At 35.8% G+C, this 25050-nt stretch overlaps 1 protein-coding gene across 1 annotated transcript; it reads left to right on the top strand.

The window, feature by feature from the left end:
* The first annotated feature begins 5547 nt into the window (after positions 1 to 5547).
* blmh (bleomycin hydrolase) lies at positions 5548 to 23389 on the top strand. The gene is made up of 12 exons (XM_053507503.1): positions 5548 to 5666; positions 8190 to 8387; positions 8783 to 8892; positions 9619 to 9760; positions 10074 to 10162; positions 11129 to 11221; positions 17988 to 18143; positions 18241 to 18399; positions 18652 to 18719; positions 18867 to 18984; positions 19833 to 19902; positions 23116 to 23389. The coding sequence occupies exons 1-12, from the start codon at positions 5657 to 5659 to the stop codon at positions 23262 to 23264; spliced, it is 1362 nt and encodes a 453-aa protein (XP_053363478.1). The 5' UTR covers positions 5548 to 5656; the 3' UTR covers positions 23265 to 23389.
* The last annotated feature ends 1661 nt before the right edge of the window (positions 23390 to 25050 follow it).

Raw genomic sequence — 25050 nt, 5'->3', positions numbered from 1 at the left:
GCTACATACATTTAGACACAAACACATACACAAGAGATAAGAAATTAATAAAACAGCTAATGGGTACGTACTGTAAGTCAGGGCCTTGCAAATCCCAAACTTGAGAGCCAGTGTCCAACACAGGTTGGTGATTATTTTGATCAAACACAGCTGTTTCAACTAATTTGTTACGTTTACAAACTGCTGTACACTGGACCTCCACACACACACACACACACACACAGTGCATTAACTCTTTTATCTATGATTTCATTTCTTAAGGGAAAAATTTGTCCAAATCTACTTGGCTCTATGAGAAAAAGTAACACTGATATTAACCGCATTTTTTGGAAATCTAAGTTAAAATCTTACTTGCCACACCCAGGCCTGATTACTGTCAGGACTGATGAGAACGGATGAGAAACAAAGTAATTAACATGTAACTGATCTATTAGCATCCGTCTGGAACGGATGGTTATAAGCCATTTCTAAGACTTTTGGACTTCTGGAAACCATGGTGAGAGCCATTATCCACAAATAGAGAAAACTTGGAACAATAATGTTTCAATTTCATTTCCCAGGAATAGCTGGCCTACCAAAATTACTCCAAGAGCACAACACCGACTCATTCATTAGCTCATAAAATAACCCAGAGCAACATCTAAACAGGGAGGCATGGTGGCTTAGTGGTTAGCACTGTCACATTGCATCTCCAGGGTCCGGGACCGGGTTCCTCCCACTATCCAAAGACATGCAGATTAGGCTAATTGGCGTTCCCAAATTGCCCATAGTGAGTGAAAGAGTGTGTATTTGTGTGTTCGCTGCGATAGATTGGCACCCCATCCAGGGTGTATCCTTCCTGGGATAGGCTCCAGGCCCCCTGCTAACCTGAATACAGGATTAAGAGGTAAAGGCGATGCGTGAAGCCTTACTGCAGGCCACACTTGTTTAGTCAAAGTCAGTGTTCATGATTTAAGAATGAGACTGGGCAAACCTGGCATCCATGGGAGAATTAAAAGACACACACCAGCAAACAGGCAAAACCTTTGCTTTTATATAGGTCAATTAATCGAAATCTGCAACTTATCCTCTTAAATCCTGTGGAAGCAGTAAGGGGGTACTTAGTATTATCCACATGTTTTTTTCTTCCTGGCTAATTGCACAATGAAAAACGTTATTTGTCGTTTGCTCGTCGGAGGTTGTATTTGCAAAGCACATAGAATAAAAGAGGGGGTACTAACTTTTAAACATGATTGTATACATGTATGTGGCTAACAAAACTGATGTGTTGGTCTGCTGTTGTAACCCAGGTTTGATGTGTACTGAGGGTGTGCATTTTAAGATGCTTTTCTGCATACCATAGGTATAAAGAGTTGTGGAAGTACTGTAGATTTTACTGTAGACTTTCATCCTGAATAGGTGACTTCAACATGGTGCTCCAGCCTACACAAATGATCCTCACTGGATTTTTTTTTTTTCTTGCACAAGTCACTCATTAATGCTGCAACAACCATGCCATGGTCAAAGTCACTAAGATAACATTTTTCATTACCTGGTGTTTGATGGAACATTAACTAAAGGTTTATTGTCTTCTACTTGTGCTGCTACCACTTACTATTGAGGCAAGGGAGTGTCTGATGATAATATGTAAAAAAAAAAATAAAAAATAAAAAATCTAAAATAAAAAATATTATCTGCAAAATTGTGTATGTTATTAATGCAGAGAAAGACACAAAGTGCAAAATGATATAAAATTCCACACCCCACACCAAGATTTATCATGTCAATACTTTTCCACCTGTCATTATAGCAACTAATGAAATTCAAAAAAAAAAAAAAAAAACATAAGAAATTTTATTAAAAAATTAAAGAAATTTGTACACCACTTCATTATTTATTATTTTGAACCACATTTAGCTTAAAGTACTTAGTATTTTGGGCAAGTCTGGTTGATTTAAACAACCTTGAATTGCAATTTAATTCTGTTGGTTCTTGCGGAAATGCTCCAGATCTATTAAAATTTAAGGGGACTCGTGTACAATCCTCTTTAAATCATTCAACAGGTATTCAATAGGATTTAGATTTAGACCTAGTTCCTGTCTTAGCAGAACAGAAGCAGCTTCATGGCACTGTGCTACCACCACCATGCTTCAAAGTGTACAGTGTTTATTGGCTGATATTAGTTTTTGTGCCAAAAGTATCTTTTAGAGTTATGCCTAAATAGTCTACCTTGGTCTTGTTAGTTTCTAAAATATTTTGCCATGTGGTTTAAGGTAGATATTTTGGCAAAATGTGTTTTGCCATTTTTTTTTATGAGAAAGGGCTTTTGTCTAGTCACCCTAACCCATAGCTCAGATATGTCTTGTTAAACAATATGAAAGATTGTTGTCACATGCCGGGCGGGAGCAGTACAGTACTTGTCTGATATTCCTGCAGCTCTTTTATTATTGCCATAGGTCTCTTGGCAGCCTTATTGCTAAGCTTTCATCTTCACATTTCATCCAATTTGGAGAGATAGCCTGCTCTGAGTAGTGAGGATGTTTTTCCTGATTTTCTCCCCTTCATCTATGGCAAATCTAATGTTTTGCAATTTGTTTGTACCCCTCTACAAATCAATATCTTTTAATAATGAGAACCAAGAAGATGTCTAGAAAATCCTGCAGACACAGCTGATTTTAATTTGGGGTTAATTAGAATCACTTCACCAATGACAGTTGTATGATAATTAACAATCAAATTAGTTGACTGGCACTAACTGTTGCATAATTACTTTAGAACATGAATAATTGATGTTTGATTTCTTAATCCTGAGTACAGACAAATGTACACACTTGCACAACCAGGTTATTTTAAGTTATTCCTTAACTGCATTTTAACATGGGTGTATAGACTTTTATATACAATTTATATGCCCGCTTCACATTATGAGCAGAATAAAAGATTCTTCTTTCCTGTGGTGAGACACTTCTATGGTGATCCAGATGGTATTAATAATATTTCTGCTTGAATGGATGGGTATTGTTATAGGAGCACAAAAAACGAAATCTAAATGAGCAAGCACTTATAAGCAATTTGGAACCTCACTGAATGAAGGTCATGATTTTTACCTTATCCACCCAATATGTGGTACATGCTGTATTGTATTGTATTGCATTGTATAAAAATTTTGCATTTGGCTGGGTAACTACTGATGTTGCAAAATGCCCTTGTATCAAAATCAGGTTGTACAGCACTGGTTACATGCATCAATCCAGAAACAAAATGTTTTCATGTTTTACCCAGTTGATACTACTCTATAGGAAAAAAATCTCATACTAAAGCTTTAATACTGTACAGTGTTTCTGGAATACCACTAAAGTATTTCCATTAGCACTGTATATGGCAAAACAGTGGATACGTTGTTAGCACTCCAATCTCACCTCTGGTCTATGGGTGACCAGAAGACATGTACTGAAGGCTGATTTGTGTTTCCAAAAGGCTCAATGTGTAAAATTATAAGTGTGCTGTGTGATGCGTTAGGTTTCCGGATCCCAGAGACCCTAAAAAGGATAAGTGGTATGATGGGTGGATAATTCTGTATGTGGATAATTCTGTATGTGGATTCTGTTCAGTGGCTCATCAGTTATCACTGTTGGCTTACATCTTCAAAGGGTTCATAGGGATTTGACTCTCCCCTGTGATTTGTAGGTTTCCAACCATAAACAGAACTTGTTCATTAAAACTGGTCTGAGCAGAATCAAACGCAAAAAGTTTAAAAGCAAGTTAAAATACATCATCCGCATTTTGAAGACAACTTTTAGCTAACAAAAACAAAAATATTTTTGTCAACAAATAAATGTGGAGCCCCTAATACAGACCCAAATTATGTGATATTTTTATATCTTGTTTAAACTAAGGCAGATAATAACTTGTTTGTACAAGATAATAACTTGTATGTACCAGAAAAAAAGTTTTTCCTACAAGATAAATAACCTGTGAGCACAAGATAAGAACGTTATCATATTATTTCCTGAGGTTAAAAAAATACAGTGTATAAAGGAGCACCAAAAGTAGAAACTTAAAAAGGGTCCCATATAACTTAAATGTACAATTCTAACATTTTTACATTTGTTTTTAATTAATATTTTTAAAATACCTTACAACGTCATTTTGAATACAAGACAGTGGGCTATATTCATTCCTTCATTCATTTTCTATACTGCTTATCCTACTGTATATTGGGTTGCAGGAAGCCTGAAGCCTATTCCAGCACACTTTTGGCACAAGGCGGGTTACACCCTGGACAGGGTGCCAATCCATCGCAGGTCTCACAAGCTCACAGTACACACTCAAACTGTGGGTAACATGGAACACCAATTAGCCTAATCTGCATATCTTTGGACTGTGGGAGGAAACCAGTCTTTCTGAAAGAAACTCACCAAGAATCCGGAGGACATGCAAAATCCACACACGCAGGCTCTCTCTCTCTCTCTCTCTCTCTCTGTCTCTCTCTCTCTCACACACACACACACACACAATTTAGTTTAAAGGTTACAGGCTTAGTGGTCACAGCACTGCCGCCTTGCACCTCCAGGATAGTAATGGAAAGTTTGGATCATTTTACTGACTCGGTTCTTTAAATCTCATTCATTAAAATGACTTCTTTTTTTTTAGTCATTTAGTTTATTTAGTTCTTTTGATCAGAAATAAAATAAAAGGTAAAATTTTAATTAACAGACCCCCAGCACGTCTACATACACACATTTTGGTTATAGTTTCAGTAATGAACATATTACAATGAAGCTAAGCACATATTATGATAAACAGAATGAGCAGCTCACTTCTCATATCTTCTGGTCCGAGTCATTTGGACCAGAAGATTTATAAGTACTGCTCAATTCTGTTTCCTGTGTGCTGCACTGCATAGTCTCTATGGCGTCTACGAATCATTCTCTAAACCTACTCGTTTTTCTGAGTCATGTTAAAGACTTGTTCAAAAAGAAAGAATAGTTCATGAACGACACGTCACTACTCCAGGGTATGGGTTCGATTTCCGCCTTGAGTCTGTGTGCATGGTGTTTGAATATTCTTCACGTGCTTGGTGGGTTTTCTCTGGGTACTACGTTTTTTCCCCACAGTCCAGAGGCATGGAGATTAGGCTAATTTGGATTCCCAATAGTGTGTAAGAGAGAGAGAGAGAGTGTGTGTGTGTGTATAAATCTGTGCCCTGCGATGGATTGGCACCCCGTCCGTGGTGTACCCCACCTTGTGCCCTAAGTCTCCTGGGATAGACTCCAGGCCCCTGTATACAGGATAAATCGGTGTAGACTGTGAGTGAGTGAGTGAGTGAGTGAGTAAAATATTTATCCTCCTCCGCCTTGTAGTCCAGGAAACCAAAAAGAATGTCTCAGGAAACAAATATTGGGGGGAAAAAAGAAAATAATACAGGACCAAAATGCGTAATGATTTTAGGAGCAGAATTACAAAAGGAGCAGCTAGGGTCAATGGTATTTTTAAATAAAAAATAATAAAGCTCTGCGCGCATCGTTACGTAGAAACCACTGGAAGGTAATTTGCATTTCCTGTTTCCGGGATTCCGCGCGCTCTGACTGGCTGCCTGTCGGCGAATAAAATAAACAAAGGCGAAAAAAAAAAACACCCACCTAACCGGTAAATAGTCTACATCCTGTGAGCGACCATGGACGCTGGTATGTATGTGCTGATATTTCTAAACAACGATACTTCGATATACTAAGTAACACTGTAAGACTCTGTCCAGGTATATTTGGGAAAGAGCCAGTGTGTAATAGTTAGCACGGTTAAGCTAGCAAAAACAAGCACATTAAACCGGGCTAGAAAATGTACAAAAAAATCGTTAGCTAGCTGCCGCTCAGTGTATAAATGATTTATAATGATATAAAACGCGTAGAAATATAATGTCATTTCTGTAAATAATGGAAGGACCTGCTATGGAGAACAAGCTGTAAATTTAATGTTAAATCTATCAGTGAGGATCACCTACACGAATGAATTATGCTGTATAAGGTATCGGTTTATATATAGATTAAAATCTCACTGGAGTCAGGCTCTAAATGTGCTACTTAGTTTCACATCAACAACAGATTCACCCGGAAACATTAATGTGTTTCTTATTGCTCAGCCTCACCCAGCAAAATATAGCAATGTTTCAGCTCCATTAAAAGCCATTCATACACATGATACAGAACACAAAAAGGGTGTAAGATCCTCTGTTGTGGTACAGTACCAAAAAAAAGTTGCAAGTCACTCTAGCGGCTAAGCATTTCCAACTGGAATGCAACGTGATTTTCGATTCCTCTTCATGATTTCAATCCGTAATCCTTAGCAGTCTGTTTTATTGTTATTATTAAAATTATTATTATTAACAATAATAATAATAGGATTTTATGTGTCTGTTATCTAATTAGATATTACAGGTCCATCACTTAACATACCACCATGTAACATTAATATGACTAATCATAATCAAATATACATCAAGTTAGAAATGAAAGAAAAGAGAGATCTGTGTGGTTACATATCTATCAGATTAATCAGATAACTAAACAGTAAAAGGTACAATAAACACGTGCATATGGAATGAATCACAGGGCGAGTGGAGAAACAAGCTTGAAAAGATATTTTTTTAAGGCGTATTTTATAACAAGGACAGGAAGCGTGAACATGGAGATAGAGAGGAAGTTGTGTTAAAAGCTCTGTGTCCATTACATCCTATCAAGCCTGAGAAATCCCATGACTATGAGAAACTTTCAGGCTGCCTTACTTAAGGCTTAATATCTACACCATACATAGCTTATGTTTAATCGCATTATGACCTCACTATATTTCCTCACAAAGGAATGTCATGTGAGATATTTTAGTTTTATTCATTTACGTTCTCCCGGCTTGGATCTGATGCTTTTATTGCGATTCAATATAATATGCTAACAATATAAGAGCTGAACACCTATGCATGATTATGCTCTCTTTCAGTCACTCTGTAGATACATTGTCATTATTACAGCACCATGTTTTGTTAAATAATTTTAGATGAACTGATTAGATAGGACCTGGTAATTTGGTGAAACTTTGATGAAAATCATTACAGCTGTTTTGATTTATATTTCATGAAAATACACCCACAGAGACACTAATCAGGACTGACTGTGATGCTCACAGCACATAAAGCAGTTTGATAAGAACGCTCAGTTTCATATTGAAAGCCATGACATCAGCACAGCTCATTATTCTGATAATGATCACAATACAGAGGCAATTTCTTTTTTCTTTTTTATACTGAGCCCAGGACTGGTGTACTATTAAGGCTTTGTTTTCACCTCCCACCTTATGTTTCTGGAGTAAGCTTCAGATTCACTGTGACCCTGACAAGTTTTACAAAAAGACTTGTTGAAAGGTGAATGTATAAATTAATAATCAAAAGAAAGAATGAATGCTTAGACTGCAGGGCTGTGTTTACAAGGGATCAGCAATGTGTTAATATACAAAAAGACATATCCTGGTCATAGTATGTAGTAATATGATATTTGGTTCATCGTATTTAGCTCTAAATATCACACAGTCTGTTGTGAAGAATTTTTAAATTTATACTTTAGCTGTCCATTTATTAGTGCTGCACAATTAATCAAATAAAAATTGCATCATTTATTTAATCTTGAAATTATTTGATCGCAAAGGTCTGCTTTGTATTACAGGTAGTATACAAACAGTCAGGAATGTATGTAGAGTCTATCAATAATTTAAGTATATGTTGTTGTTTTTTTTTTATATTTTTTGATGTGGAAAATAAATATTGGCAAACTTTCCCTTTAATGCGATTATTTGTGTTTAACAAATAACAGCATTATTTGCTGTTAGCCTAGATAAATATGTTTGAATGCAAAATGGTTGATTTAATAGTTAAGTGACAATGTCTAAATTGCAATCACTATATGTGTGAAAATAATCACAATATGATTTTCTTTTCTTTTTTTTTAACAAATCATGCGGCACTACCTTTATAAATAAAATTATGGTTTTTATTTTGATAAGGAGCACAGGAGCATACTCCACCTTCCCATTATTTCTTTTTATATTCTGATCTTATCTGACCTCTATAGTCCGGGTTCTCAGGTTTACAGAAGAGCTATGCAATTAAATCTGTTCTGTCTTCTAAATGGACATTGAATCAATCGTGTGTGTGTGTCTACCCACAGGCCTGAGTGAAGAGAAAGTATCTGCTTTTATTAAGCGTCTGAAGAGTGAGCCTCGATATCTACTGGCCCAAAATGTGTCTACCTGCATTGACCCTCTTGAAGTGTGCCTGCACAGGCAGACAGTCCAGGACACAGTGCATATCTTCCAGCATGCCATCCCCGCCGAAGGCAAGCCTGTAACCAACCAGAAGAACTCAGGTACCTGGACAAGAAGCAACCTCACCGAAAGAGAGCAAGAGCTAGGCCATAACCAACTAGAAGGAAAACTTTCCAAAGCACTATAATATTGTTATACACTATTATTAAATGATCATAAGAAATTGTTCATATTCCTACAATTTATCTGACTCTACAGTATACCTTTTTTTGCATTTTTCTTTTTTATGTGAATCTATTATTGTTTCCTGAAAATAGCTGCAAGATATTTGTAAAATGTTGATTTGCATGAAACAATTTGTTAAAAACCTTTCCACACTAGAACGGCCAAATCAAATTAGAAGTCTTCATGAAAAAGCCAATTTATTTAAGTCCTTTGACTATATCATAGTCAAGCTTTTATTATATAAGATAAATAATTTTTTTATTGTTGTTAGGGAGATGTTGGATCTTCTCGTGCCTCAACGTCATGCGACTTCCTTTTATGAAGAAGTTTAATATAGAAGAGTTCGAGTTCAGCCAATCCTATCTTTTTTTCTGGGATAAGGTAAGTACAAGTTATAGTACTTTAGTAGAAGGTTGCCAGTTGTTTTTTATTTTATTTATATTTCAGTCAAATGTGTTTTATAAAAAGAACATGCACAAATTCCATATTCTGTATCTGTTTTATCCTTGGGCTATTTGTATGATTGAATTTAAATAGACCAAAGCTGAAGGGAACATTTCAACAACTCTAAAAAAGGTTTATTTGTTTTTAAATAATGAAGAGTAAGCAGGAATAATAAGTCTCATAAGTCTAAAAATAATACATTTAGTTGGCTAATGTTACAAATCACAATTCAGTAACTTCATACTAACAGAGATTTATCACCATGTAATTAATCAAAAGCCCAGACCTGCTTCTTTTAACACATGGGTATATTTACACAGAGTTTAGATGTTAGAAATTTTAGATGGGATGTTCAAATACACCTGAATATCATTGTGCAATTCGATATTATTACATAATTTCATATTAGTACTAAAACAAACACAAGACATGAGTTTACTCATTTTGTAAGAAACTGATTTCTTTCTTACAGTGCTTTGTTTAAATCTTCTTTTTAGTTAACAATTAAACCGTACCTGTATGCATGCATTAAGCTTTAATTATATCGTATAGTTTATTTCCTAAGACAATGGATACATGCAGTAGAGTATGCTAAATGTCTTCTCTCTTTTATTCACTCATTGTTTCTTTCTTTGTCTCTCTTGTGTTGTTTGTTTTTCTCAGGTGGAACGCTGCTATTACTTTTTACAAAGTTTTGTAGCGACGGCCCAGAAGAATGAGCCAGTAGATGGGAGATTGGTCCAGTTTCTGCTCTCAAATCCCACCAACGATGGTGGACAGTGGGATATGCTGGTTAACCTAATTGGTTAGTTTGTACCAGAAATATGCAGGCCATAGTTACAGAAGGACCCGCATACACTGATGTAAACATTGTAATAATTTAAATAATAACTCTGTAATAATGTAAAAGTAAACTTTTTCTCATTTCATTGGCTGAAAAAACATGTAACATCACTATGGAAAAGTAATAAGTGGAGGTGAAAATTTTAAACTTGGAATGAAGGCCAATGTTTCTTTAAAGTGAAAATATGTTAATGGACAGAGTTTGTAAATAAATTAGGGCAGTACTTGAATAATATTCAATTAAATTGAAGGATGTTAATATTTGTGTTTTCCAGAAAAATATGGTGTCATCCCAAAAAAGTGTTTTCCTGAGACTCACAGCTCCGAGGCCTCTCGCAGGATGAATGATGTCCTCAATCACAAGGTATACTGATGTATATTTCCTACTTGGGAAATAAAACAAGACATTATTATTGCAATTTATGTAGGCTAACAGCAAATAACATATTAACACAACTAAAACATTAAGTATTAAAAAAAAAAATAAATATATATATATATATATATATATATATATAGGCAAACTCTACATAAATTCTTGATTATGCGTGTATTACCTTTAATGAATTGTAGCCTTTTGTAATTAATTGTGCAGCACTATTTCTATTGGTTTTTAATTTTAATGTTTAGTTTTACTTTCTAAATGGATTTGCACTAATATTTAATGCCAACTTGTTCCTTTATCAATCTGTGTGCCATTACTTAATGGCAGGGAGAAACTTGCGCATGGAGCAAAATATGCTATAATTGTCTTCAGGCCTGCTAACTTAATCTTGTAATAAGGGCTGGAAAGTAATAAGCCGTATATGCTCTTCTTTCAGTACTTTAGAACAAAGTCCTTTGTATTGTAAGTGCTGCAGCTAATTAGTGTGCCATTTTTCTATAATTCAGGATTACAAGTGTAATTTATTTTTTTCCCTTTTATACAAGTTTTATAATCAATAATTAAAATTTGTCCCAAATATGTGCCCATGCAATGCGCAGACTAACTGAAAATATTAAGTTTTCAGGGAAATAAACTGGCTTATTGCTAGAATTGAAATTTTATGTGCCAAACACAAACAAGAGGTGCAATGCAAACAATGCAACGTGCCAGTGCTGTTAAACTAAAAGACATAATTTTTGACACTCTGTTCTCCAATTTAATTCAGTGTACCAAAAGAAACTATTATATAGATTCCATTTTGCATGATTTGCTTATTAACTGGTATTCCATTATTTAAAAAAACTTTGTATTGGTACATAGTTTGAGAATCTGCATTTCATTCCTTTTGGATAATGTTTTGAATACAATTGTCACGTGTTGTTTTCTTTTTCTTTGTTTTTTAAGCTGAGAGAGTATTGTCTTAGGCTGAGGAACATGGTGGCCAGCATGGCCACCAAAGCAGAGCTGAAAGAAGCCATCGATACCATGATTGAGGAGGTCAGTGGGTTTCTTTTAATTGTAACAAAAAAAAAAAAAAAAAGTGAAGTCATTACATTTTATAGTCAGATGAGGGCGCCAGGACACAACATGACCATAGCCACAGTGTTGCTGATGATACAGACAGGAGTCTTTGCTTCTCCTTTGTTAATAGACCATTACAGACAATAGTTCCGAATTAATGAAGATGTGGTTCCAGGTTAATCAGCCAAGATTTTCTCCCTTTCATGCAAGCCGGAAATAGAAGAAGCATTACGACAATGCATTAGTGATGCTAATATAGCACCATCAAATTTCAATCTTTTGCTATATTAGACCGAAAATCTTAATTTGTCCAAAAACTACCTAGTCCAGCACACAAGATACATGACACTGGCAATTAGAACACATTTAATCTTATTACTAAATGTTTGTTATTACAAACAAAAAGTGTTCAACCTCTTAAAAGTCATTAAATTCATCTGGATTTTAAACTACATTTAAACATGTTGTTTCTGGCAGTATTTTTGCTGCAGATTAATGTTTTTTTTAAAGAATCCAATTGTCAAAATGCATTACTTGTAAGATAAAAGAATTTTTAATTCAATCCCTCCAGGCTAGTAGCTAGTTAGTAGTAGGTATAACTATCTTTTGCTCAAAAACAACTTTAATTCTGTTGGGATGTGTTCACACCAGCTTTTATCTATAAATCACACTATTCTTCCTAATATATTTACTCTACTTCAGGTTTGATGTTTCTTTTGTTATTTGCAAATTCGAAAAATGTACCAGATTTTTAGTGGGATTCAGATCTGGTGTTTGATCTATTCATTCTGAAACATTCATCTTTTTGTCGTTGGCCACTCTAGTGTTTATTTGTTTGTTTGTTACTCTTGTGTTTTGACATATAGTTTGACTTACGTGAAGTTTCTCACAAGCTTAAGGTTTTTTACAAATCTGAAGCAGTTTTCTCTCAGATTTCATAATGGAGCCATATGGAATAATATGACTTTCTACAAAAAATCAACACTTGTGCTGCATTTTTATAGCCTAGCTTGTCAGCTGAGTATCACCTCTGCATGCTCTGTTACCTTTCCTCAGAAGGGAGGATTTGAATGTGCCTACATTTACTCAGCACATGAAAGTAAATGAAATAATTCAAAACACAAATTTACTTGTAGTCATTCTTTACCTATATTGCTTGATGCCAGGTCATGTTTCCTGCTTAGGAACATTTTAGTTTTCTAATGAGGTACAGTTGCCCTGGGCAAAGACAAACAGCTAAGGCAAAGACAGTGAAAAACATTTGTTAAATAATAGTTGTTTTTAAAGAAAGAAGGTATGCTATGGCTTGCTTGCATTTTATACAATCTTACTGTATAGGTTTACAATTTAAATTAATAATACTTGAAAAAAAGTATATTTTTTTCTTACTTCATGTACCGAATCATGTCTTCAAACCTGACATACATGCCTAACTGTGACTTTGCATACTATTAATAACTCCTAGTCTGTGATGTTATACAAAAATGCATACTGATCACTGATCACAATACTGTAGTTCTGTGTTAACCAGACAGTTTTGATCATAAGTCTTCTTAATATTGTTTGTTTTTGTATCCTGACTTCTGATGTGGTTTTAAATTACATTCAAGACGGCAGGTCGATTTTGCATTCATTCCCATCCATATGACTCCTTTATAGCTGCATACAATTTTAAAAAACTAGCCAACATCAGATGGACAATCAGGTCTTGAGTTATCTAGATATGATTATCATGCAGTGCTTCTGAAATTAGTTTGAGCTAAATTCAGAAGTAAGCTATATGTTGGGGTGTTATTGACTTATGTTAGGATTTTATGCCTGTGATATTGCTGTATGTGTATAAATGAGAAAGAAAATGAACACACACACACACCTCCACGGCTTGATGACAGAATGTTCCACAAACAAGATTGTTATCTCTCAGCGTCTGATGCTGTAGCAAAGGCAATCTCACTAGCAGTATTATTACACCTGCACCGTCTGTACAGAACAGAGATGCCAAACAGGCATAAGCAACGCTGCTTTGACCAACTTGGTAGAGCTGCTGTACCAAGTGTTACAAATAAAATAAGCAGTACTTGCACAGTAATTTGTCCACTAGCACTGTTTCCTGACTTTATGATTATACTAGACTTTATCACCTGCTCTATTTGCTCTTGACATGTTCCTATTTGTTGTTTAGGTAACTGTTTGTCCACCTGGTGTGGGTTAGTATTGTTTAGCTGGTGTGGCCATAAAAGACCATTCGGAGCTTGTGTCAGAGCATGGGATTTGACTGCTGAGAGATGCTGTCTCAGTTTGTTATGGTTTTGTCGTTCGCAATGCCATACGTAAGGGCTATATCAAGAAAATAAGTCTGGATCACTTGTTTACTGACAAAAGCAATCACAGTTTTTGTAGTCTAAACTTTTTCATCAAGACTTTTTATGTTTTCTCTCATTCTCCAAATGCTGAACAATAATGTCTAAAATTATTTTGCTTAATAGTTAAATTTGTCATTTATTTATCAAGTGATTATTTTCATTGATTGTTAAGCATGTTTGGGATTAAAATTATTATTTTAAGTTTACAGTTAACAATAATGTAATCACAAACATATTATTCTGACTTTTGACTGTTAAGACTGTTTCTTAGATGTATTCAATATTAAAATCCAAATAGAACTTAAGCCACCTTAACTAAATGTATGTTTTAAAATGTAAATTAGACTAAAAGCAAAATGCAACCAAGCACTTAAAATCTTTATTAAGAGCACATAATGTAATACAGTTAGTAGGTCAGACAGTAAGTCCTGATCTCAAAGGTTTTCCAAAAAACTTAAGCTGAACTTAATAGTATTGCAGTTGGTTTTAATAAATTTGCAAATATGAAAATAATTACAATTAGACAAAATGCATAAAAATACAGGCTACTTTATCAGTGTAGAACATGTGTAACAGGACTGTCACATGCTGTAATTACTAAAAAGCATGGTTGCGCTTTTGTATTTACATTTAGGCATTTGGCAGACGCTCTTATCCAGAGCGACTTACATTTTTATCTCATTATACATCTGAGCAGTTGAGGGTTAAGGGCCTTACTCAAGGGCCCAACAGTGGCAACTTGGTGGTTGGGGGGTTTGAACCTGGGATCTTCTGAACCATAGTCCAAGGCCTTAACCACTGAGCTACCCCTACCTTCTTGTATGTGCAACTGTCTGCTTTCCCCAGTGTGTCTATTTAGTGAGTGAGTGTAAAGTTACATATAGATCAAAGCTGGACAGCTCTGATCCAGTTCAGGTTATGTTTGTCAGACCTGGTTGCAGAGTCACAAGTTGATGTTGCACAGATAGCATATGAAGCGCCCAAATGAAGCCTGAATTCTTACTCAGTGTTGCCCAGCACAGTTGTCTCCTGCTTCTCTGTACCACTTTTCCTCTGGTACCTTCTACTTCAATATCTCTCAATCTGCATCTGATTTTAGCCAGTTATAAAACTAAAACTGGAGAATGCATTCTTGTGTATGAAAAAAAAGTTGCACCCACTAATATTATTTTTCTAATCTTGTTTGACTCCCTTTAGCAATGAAAATGCTATGCACAGTCTGGTGGCTTCAGACTTTATTTTATTGCCACATAATGTTGCTGAGTCTAGACCTGCCCAAGTGCCTCCAGAGATGGTACGATGGAGATCGTGCCTTCGCATGATGGATGCATTATGCACTTCCCTTCTTAGCCTGACGCACCCATTGCCCTTGACTAGGGTCAGTCTGTTCAACTTCAGACCACATGGCCTTTTTCCATTGCTCTTTCTGGTTAGTCTCATTGAGAAGTAATTCTCTTATGGTCACACAGCTTTTCAGTCCCAATCCTGTGAGTTCTTACTCAGGAAATGCTCTTACTTTTACTATTAAACATAGCTGTGATTTCTACTGTTAATTGAAAAAAATTCTGTGCGATGCATCTTCACCAAATGTTTAAATGATCACTAATAAAGGTAATTTATGATCTTTCTCTGTCCACAATTTTCTGTGCAGGTTATAATAATGCATTGGACAGTTGATTTCTTTGCTTGATGCAGGCCTCCCTAAACCAGTGACATTTTTGCCATGGAGTGTAATGTCACACATTTTGATTATTTTCAATTTTCTTTGTTTACGTATGCCTCTGAAATCATAAGAAAACTAATTTTTTAAACAACTGAAAATGCCCATGTATTATGCTAGGGCATCATCATCTAATTAGGTGCATTGTGTGTTGACTAATAAATATGTATTTTGCTTTGGGTCGAATGAAGTTAGTAGCAACATTGTTGATTGTATATAAATTAGAACACCTGATACAATTAAGGACTTGTTTACAGTTTGATAAGGCATGCCAGGTTTTAATGTTTAATGCTTAAACTAATTGTGCTGAAAGGGCATATTGGTAATCTTGCAGTTTATTTAGAAATAGTTTGCTTGAACAGAAGGATTGGCACCCTGTCCAGGGTGTAGCCTGCCTCGTGCCCTAAGCCTCCTGGGATAGGCTCCAGGTCCCAGCGACCCTGAATACAGGATAAAGCGATATAGAAAATGAGTGAGTGAGTGAGAGTTTGCTTGAAATAATTACATAATTATCATAAAGCTGTTTACTAAATAAGCTGGGAAGAACAGATCTGCTCATCGTGAAAACATACAGTCCTGTCCAAAATATAGTACCCCTCTTTTAATTGTGTTTTTGCGTGAAAATCATCTGATTTAAAAAAAAAAAAAACATTTTTACTGTGCAATTATTTAATTAACAAACTTGTGATTGTTTTTTACTTAGAATGATCTTTCTTACTGTAAAACGTTGCACTCCAAATTGTTTATTTGTTATTGTTTGTTATAACCCTTTCCAGATTGATCTTCAGCAACAGTTGTCCTATTGAAAAGAATGGACCTAAAACCTGCTCTTAGATCTGCCCATCCTATGGTGACATACAGAAAACAAGTGCTTAAAAGAAATCCTTAATCATGGCAAAATGATCACATTCGTGAGTGGCCATAACATAAATAATTTTTTTTTTAGCTTATAAGCAATTCTTGCTTACTGTGGATTGTGCAGCAGGTGCCTGTGATCTTAGATAAAGCAGTAACTTGGACATGCTGGAAAGAAAAACAGAAACTTGTGTGGCCTTGTCTGCCTGTGATGTAAACCTTCCTCACACCACCCACTTTGATCCTTTTTTTTCCTCAGGCTCATCCTCTACAATGCTTCTAATTTTTGTGGCTGGTTGGAGAGTGTTAGAACATTGCTAACCCTTTTACATTAGCCAGAGAATTTCACAATTTCGAAAAGACTTGATTGACCAAAAAAATCCTGAAGGCTTATACTTTCACACACACAAAAACACTATTTCTATTTTTGTTACTATTAGCTGAGTTAGCAAAACATAAGTATCAAGCTTGTTTAGCCAAATCTGTTGGGAAAATGTGTGCAGAAGACTTGATTTAACTGAGAACTCCAATGTGCAATAGAGTAACTATACTAAGGGATAAAAAGTAAAACATTTACAGTACAGTAGGCCTGATTGGGAGAAAAGCTTATCCTGTGTTGGTTAAAAGTGCTTTGTGGGACAGTGACAAACATTCTTGAAGTGAAAGATTTACTGCAGACTGTGTACTCATCTTCGTTACCATTCTGCCCTTCTTGGATGAGCCTTCTGATTTTCCTGTACACTTGGCCACAGACAGGTGTTACAATATTGACTCAGTGACTATGTTCTGATGTCACGCAGGCCTGTGCCATTGTTCTGTACAACAGCACTTTTCAACAGGCAGGGTAATGGCAGAAATGCGGGTGCTAGTGTTGGAGTTGGATGGAGCCAGACAATTATCTAATCTTCCAAAGAAGAGCAAGGGTGTAAGAAGAGGAGCATGAGATTGTTTATGTATTTGGAGCATCTGGGTCCAACATTGGCTAAACAATGAGAAATAAGGGATGGGCAATGCTAGCATTTATCCTTCAACCAAGGGGACTGGACAGTAAAAACAAACTAAGAAACTTAATGGTTCACTTTACGGGAGAGGGCTGGAGTTGGAAGATTGGACATACGATATGGGATTCTTTTAAAAATGTCTGCTTTAATTTCTGTTTGTTGAATGTAGTGGGCTTAAATGGTTGTGGTAAAACTGACCCAGTGCAATTTCTAAAATTCCATTTTCATCCATTTTGATTATTATTTTTTAATCATATGGATGTGTGTGCATGTTTATTGGGTGCATGAACACTGAAGCACTCACATACACTCATGTATCCTATTATGGATGAGTTATTCTCTGCTGTGAGGAAGGGGACTATCAGTACATATAGTTTATGACTTAAGCAGGGGAGGGAAGGAAATGCCAGAGATAACTCTAGGAGGTTGAATTTACCAAGAAAAAAAGTACTGAGAGAAAAACAAGCAGCTTGGGTCCAACTTGAAGAGTTGTAGCTGTGATTTATATATCCAATCTGGTTTTAAAAGCAGTTGTTTTAAATGAACTAAATGATTTTTTTTTTCATTTGAACAGGAAAGGTAGAAAATTTTGAGCAATAGATTTATAAGATGCAGCATCTGAACGTTATCTACTTTAACTCAGATTTCACTATTTTCTGTGTGTGTGTGTGTGTGTGTATATGTGTGTGTATATGTGTGTGTATATGTGTGTGTATATGTGTGTGTATATGTGTGTGTGTGTGTGTGTGTGTGTGTGTGTGTGTGTGTGTGTGTGTGTTTTTGTTTGATTGTTTTTGGTGCAGGTGTTTCGAGTGATTAGTGTGTGTTTGGGAAGTCCTCCAGACACTATCTGCTGGGAGTACAGGGACAAGGACAAGACCTTTCATCGCATAGGCCCTCTGACTCCTAAGGAATTTTACATTCAGCATGTCAAGCCCCTCTACAACCTTCAGGACAAGGTACAGCCTTAAACAATCTCCATTAAACATCCCTTCACATTTCCTCACTATCAGTACTGTAAATGATTGGCAATGAATCACTCTCTTTGCTTTTCAGGTGTGCCTTGTGAACGACCCCAGGCCTCAGAATCCCTTCGGGAAGTTGTACACTGTGGAATATCTGGGAAACATGGTGTCCGGACGCATTACACGTTATAATAATCAACCCATTGATGTCCTGAAAAGAGCTGCTGCTACTTCAATCAAGGAAGGAGAGGTACAGTGTGGATCTACCCTGTATTGCAGCTGACTTATGTTCCTGTTTGAGATGATTCCAGGAATTCCAGTATTTATTTAAAGAGAACATGTCTCCAGGCATGTTTAAGTTTCAGGTTTAATGCAAAATAGGATTTATCAATAATTGGATGTTACTGTAGCACAATGTTTCCTTCCTTGTAAACAGTGTCCTTCTTGCAGTTTTGTTGTTGTTGTTGTTGTTTTTATTGTGTGCTTCTTTAATTTCTGACAGGCTGTGTGGTTTGGCTGTGATGTGGGGAAACATTTCCATGGCAAACTGGGTATCATCGATATGAATGTGTAAGTGTTATGTAACGTGTTCAGTATGATAACATTATTTATGGATTTAAAAAATAAGCGTGTGTATGGTATAACATTATAGGCTTGTAAAAAATTTAAGTTATAGCTTTTTGAGGTGACATCTGTGTTTTGTATATGGATGCATAGGTTTAACCATGAGCTGGTGTTCGGTATATCAGTAAAGAACCTGAATAAGGCGGAGCGTCTGCTCTATGGAGATTCCATGATGACGCATGCCATGGTCCTTACTGCAGTTACTGACAAGGTACTGAACACTCATTGAATAACTTAATGGGACTTTAGATAAAAAAATAGTAATGTCACTAAGGAATGGAATGCTGGCTTTTTATGGGCCCCAGTAGCACTTTCTTTGTAACCAATAAAACATGTACAATACAAAAAAAAAGACACTACAAAAACACAGCAGTACAAAAGCATCATGACTACAAAAATTAAGTAATGCTACCCGGTGATATTACAACCCTGCATAATTTGTTTAAGAGCCCTTTGTGCTCTTTCCCCTCTCTCTCGCTTTCTCTTGCTTTTCTCTATTTCTCACTCTCATTTCTCTTTACTTTTCCTTCTCCATTTTTCTTCTGTCCACTTTGTTTACCATTTTTAATCTCCAGTACTTAAAATTACTGTTAATTTCCCTATAAATGATGACAGCTGTGTCCGGAGTTTCCACTTTTTAACACTAGTACTGTTTCACAATTGCAGTCACTAGGGAGGAAACTTTTGCTCTGGAAAACCCTAAGAGAAAGGGAATTCTAAACTAGAGGGGCCATATGTGCAAATGTCCAGTGTGAGCTCTGGGATTACTTGATCCTGAAATATATGGTCCTCATAATACTGTTCTTGCTGATAAATTGCTAATGTAGAGCTCGAGCCAGGATAGTCACAGAACCCTTGGGACACGTTTGGTTACTTTACATGTTCCTTACAAAGATTCTCAAAAGTTTTTACAACACGGTCACCAATTTCACTGTTGTCAGTTTTCTGTGCTTTGTATGCTACAAATAATGCTCAATAGGGATCACACATTTTAAGATAAACTTGATTAAACATTGTAGGTTTTTTAGTTGTGTAAACCTTCTCTCTCTATCTTTTTAGGATGAAAAGGAGGGATGCTACAAGAAGTGGAGAGTGGAGAACTCGTGGGGCGATGACCGTGGGAATAAGGGTGAGGTTTCTCAGCTTGCAGAGCAGTGTAGTTTGTCTGCCTTGCACGCTACTCTGCATTATATAGTCTGAAGATATTTGTCTTTCCAGATGGGCTAATTTAATTTGCGAAAGGATTACATTTTGGAGCTCTCCTCTTCTCCCTTTTTATGAGTTCGTAATTGACTCTTGGCTGAGGAAATATGTCTCATGTGTAATTTATCGTTGATTCTGGAGCCCTAAATCACTCTTTCACAACACTTTGTGCATTGTGTTTTATAATCCTCCAGTATACCTCAAAGCAGAATGACAGTTTCAGAGGTATCATGTTGCCATCCCGAGCATCGAAAATAATCACTTAAAATGGAAAAAACACATGGCACTATTACCTTTTTAAAAAATATTTTTATTTTATAATATAATATAATATAATATAATATAATATAATATAATATAATATAATATAATATATACATTTTCTATCAATTTTGTGCATGCTTTTGACCCCTGTTTTCCCTCCATTTACATTATCTAGTTTTATTGTCCCAGTTGCTGTTTGTTGAAAAAATTATTAGTGTTCAAAATAATTTGCCTCACAGAATAATATTGCATTATTGTATAAATGCCTGTGAATGCTTAAGAATTCTCAAGTTTAAATTTCAGTAATGAGGCATAATTTCTAATGAATCATGGCTATACATGATTACATTAAATAAATCATAACATTTAATGTGGCTCTGGAGCAATAGTTGCTTAACAGAAGCAAGACATTGTTGGCCTTGGGAAGGAAAAATGTGCGCTTGAGGTTAGACGGTCAGCAGCTCTCAAATTTGTCCTAACAGTCGTTTCCCTCCAGATATTACACTGTAATGTGATACAATGAAGAGGGGGAAAAAATTAGATATGATTGATTATTTTAGCCTCATTGCTGCCCTTCTCTTGTGCTTTTAGGTGTTAAGCCAAATGAAAAAAGAGAGAAAATTGCTGACAAAATTTAACAATGTTTATGATGTTATAAAAAGCTTTGTAGTGGCTGCTGAGGCTTGTACTTTTTTTGTCTTTAATAACATGGTATAATGAATATATATTTAAGTGTTCTGTCATTCTAAGTCATGGCCCATATGAACTGTGATTGAGATTTGTGTAATATAAATACACAATATTCAGGAACAAAAGACTGCAAGCCTGTTTGTATGGTTAACATGCAGTTTTTGCTAGCTCCTGACAGTTTTAGATAGGCTGTCAAAGCAGATCTGGTATCTATTTGCATGCAGTCATGCAAAAGGTCATAGCAAGATGGAATAAAGTGTACCGCTGTGAAATAAAAATATATACAGATATCCAGAGTGCCTAAAGCAGAAAGCACATACAAATATTAGGAAATAGTTTTCATCATTAGCAGAAACCCTGTGTGATAAGCTACACGAAATTAATACCTACTGCGTGGTAAGAACTGTTTATCAGGGTGAGATGCTTGCATGTTTATGTAAGAGTGGGAGACTTGCTGGTGCTTTCGAATTCATCAGTCCTGACCACATCCCTTGAAAAGCGTGTCTAAAAGGCACTTCCTGCTTTTTGTCAAACACCAGCACTCTGATAATAAGATTCTAAAGCTAAACGCCTACTGGACAATGTACTGCACACTTGAATATGTCTAAGTGCTGCCTGTAGACTTATCAGATAATGGGAAGGGAAGAGGTGTGAAAACAAGTGTAGATTGAGGATTTCAGAGAGAGAGACGCGCCTTCCATCCTAGCAGAACATTTGCAAAGTTGCTGACTGATTTTGTGTGTGTGTTTTTCCCCCCTCCTGAACAGAACACTCACTTAACATTTGGCAACAGCATGCCAGTTCCTTGATAATAACCAACTTGAGTGTGAATTTCACAGAATAAAAAAAAAACATGAAGTGATTTTACATCATTAAGGAAGAAGAAGTATTTGGACAGTTGTCTGCTTGCCTGTTTTATGGCCAGGTCGATTAGTGTGTTATTCCTCAATAATTTAACTTAACAGATAAAAAAGTATAAATAATAGAATGCATTGGTGAGCTCAGGAACACCAAAGATGCCATAAAATCAGTTGAGGTGAATTACAGAATTTATTTTCTTGATAAGGAAAACTCCTTCACATCAGTTTCAAGAAAATTCTCCAAGAGTATCTGTTTCAGAGTCAATAATCAAGATAATACAGAGGTTTTGCCCCAAAAATTGTAAACCATTGGTAAGCTTCAACAGGATAAAGCGGTATAGAAGATGAGTGAGTCAGTGAGTGGTAAGCTTCAAAAAGGGAAATATCAGATTAGAGGAATCTGGGGAAGAACAAACTGCTTATTATTTGAAGCACATCACTCTATCTTATGGTAAGGGCAAGTATGGCTGTAATGGAATGTTTTACTTTGTACAGTACTTACTGATGATGTTTCTTTTGAAAAAAAGTAACAACATGAATTTTTTTTAATTGTATAGGGTTATATTATCTGCTTAGTTTCGCATATAAAATGACATGCCACTTCTATACTCTTCACCCAATTTGGAAGTAAATACAGTACCATTAAATCAATGCTGAAGATGTGTATTTCTGCACTTTTATTCAATGCTTAATCTCTTGTTCTATATAATGTGTTGGCTAGCTACAATAACCTGTCCAACTATTTATTGACTGTATACACCATCAAAAAAAGAACTTTGTGTTATTTTCTTTTGCAAGATGGGTGAGTTGCATAGCTATAGATACTGTAAATGTGAACCAATTGTTTACAGAAAGGAATCCATGTTTGGACAAATATCTGATACCCAGAAACCTCAATACCCAGCTGTATTGGACACTTAAGCACTTCATCTGTGATAACTTGCTTTGGCTGCTTAAGCTTTAAATCATGTGCACATCAGAGAAGAGCACTAAATAGGAGGTTTTTAAAATCCACATTAACATAGTTGCAATTTAGTATCAAAGATCAGTGCATAAATTATGGTTTATTTTTGCGTGCACAAAAACTCAAATCCAAAGCTGGATTTTTAGTGAGATTGTGTCTACTTTTTTAGATATATGGACATCAAGACGTCTATTGGTTGTGGAATAGGATATGGATGGTTATATGGATCTTATTAAATCTTGAGCAATCCACTATTCTTCTCTCTAATTCTTTTTTTTTTCCTTTCTCCCACTATCTTTCTTCTCTCTATCTACTTTTTTTTTGTATCTGCACCCAATTTTGGCTTTGTTTTTTCTTCCAGGTTATCTGATCATGACAGACGAGTGGTTTTCAGAATACGTCTATGAAGTGGTGGTGGATAAGAAGTTCGTCTCCACTGAAGTGATGGAGGTCATGCAGCAGGAACCTGTTATTCTCCCTGCCTGGGATCCAATGGGAGCACTGGCATAACCAGGGAGACTGAGCATATCCAATCTGACCTCAGCCAGGTCTTTTGACTATACCCTTACTGACGGTTTTTCCAAAAGAGCCTGTTCTAGATTACAAACAAATAAAATGTTTTTTTTTTTTTCTTTTTCTTTTTTTACTGGATGTCATTTTTTTTAATCGAATTTCATCGGAATAATCATTCTCATTAAAACCAGATGTAGCTGTGTGATGAGTTAGATGATCCACCAATGATGAAGCAATCACTGCTAATTAATATGGAATAGCATATAAAAGTAAGCCATATGTACCTGGGTGGATTGAGCATCCATAAAACATTCAGGTCAAAGCTGTAACCCATTAAGTCAAACCTCTTTGAAAGTTTGCAACAAAGCCTTCAAGCTTAAATGTGTACAAGCAGCATATTAGAGTATAAGCATGATGATTTTTATTATTATTGTTTGGTGCATTCGTTAGGGATAATCAGACTAAAAGGTGTAGGAGGAGTCTGATGCAGAAGGAAATTTAACTGAGAAAGACTTTCATCCACCAAGGTAATGCAAAGATTTATAGTGGAGCAGTGGAGCTATCAGCGGAATACATATTAATCAGAAGTAATTAGTAGGTGAGAAATGAAGTCCACATTAGAGTTAGATAAAGGTCACTGTTAATTATGAATGTAAAACTTCAAAATTTTATATATTTTTTATCTTTAATATGTCAATTGCATTATGCTAAAGAAACAGTAACCACCTTATAAGTCTCTGGTTTCGCATAATATAAAAATTATAGTGCAAGCTTCTTTCTCAGTAACTGAATGTCCACAATGTCACTTGCATCCTCCTGCATTTTAAAAGCTTTTTTTTTAATTAAAAGTTACCAGAATAGGAGGAGAGCAAATCAGGGGCCACCACAGTAAAAAAATTTTTTTACTAAAACTGCAGTAATATCCTACAAACCCCAAGAACCGTATTAATTCTTCTTTTTTTTTTACATATTGGTGCAAATATATTAATTCCCTCAACCTACAGTACATCTGCAGAGGACAAATTTACCCTTGACCAACAACCCTACCAAGAGACGTCACGGTATAACTCACATTTTGCCAGCCAGTCAAACACTGCATTGAAAATTTACATCTATTTTCCATGTATTACTGTACACCACATCATCCAAATCCCCTGGTAATACACCCAATACAATAGTATTAGTACCTTAGTCTACTTTAATATGGCACTTAAAGAGCTTTTTTTTCTTTCTTCTTTTTTCCAAAAGGCATTGTAGTATAGGAAAACAATCCCAACACTGTAATGAAAGATGATACCTTGTTTTCCCTGGCTGTCATTGGGTCCCGCCAATAAACTTGCTAAACTTTGCACATCCCACCTGTTCAACATAACAATCCATGCAAGGCACTGGGTAACAAGCTGATTTGGTGACCCAATTAATTAACTGAAATCTGCAAAATCTGTCTGCTCCATCAGACTTATCTACTTACAGACATGGGAAAGCCCTGCTAGAGCATGCCAGCTCAGCTATGGCATGTTTTAATGCATACCCCTTTTTCCATTGGTTGGTGTGTGATGCTAAAAAAGAGCCAAATATGAGTTAATCAACTTAACCAGATCACTCGGTGGGACATTTGGCAGGCGCCAAATCTTCCTATAAGTCCAACTAAGGCTACTGACCTAACGGAGTGTGGACGCTCATCACCTTTTCTTTCACAGGCAGATTAAACAATACAGAATTGTTTCAGTAGGTTGACGTGTCACCACTGCACTTTCTGTGCTTTTTCAGCACTTTCTTGTGT

This window comes from Clarias gariepinus, chromosome 11 (assembly GCF_024256425.1).
Source record: "Clarias gariepinus isolate MV-2021 ecotype Netherlands chromosome 11, CGAR_prim_01v2, whole genome shotgun sequence".
NCBI lineage: Eukaryota > Metazoa > Chordata > Actinopteri > Siluriformes > Clariidae > Clarias > Clarias gariepinus.
Note: the sequence above shows the minus strand (reverse complement) of the source record. Positions and strands in the feature narration are given on the sequence as shown.

Excerpts from the sequence above, each read along its gene's own strand:
- blmh (XM_053507503.1), top strand. Across the intron at positions 10,163-11,128 it reads ATGATGTCCTCAATCACAAG|CTGAGAGAGTATTGTCTTAG; the intron begins GTATACTGATGT and ends TTGTTTTTTAAG. Across the intron at positions 18,720-18,866 it reads GGTATCATCGATATGAATGT|GTTTAACCATGAGCTGGTGT; the intron begins GTAAGTGTTATG and ends ATGGATGCATAG.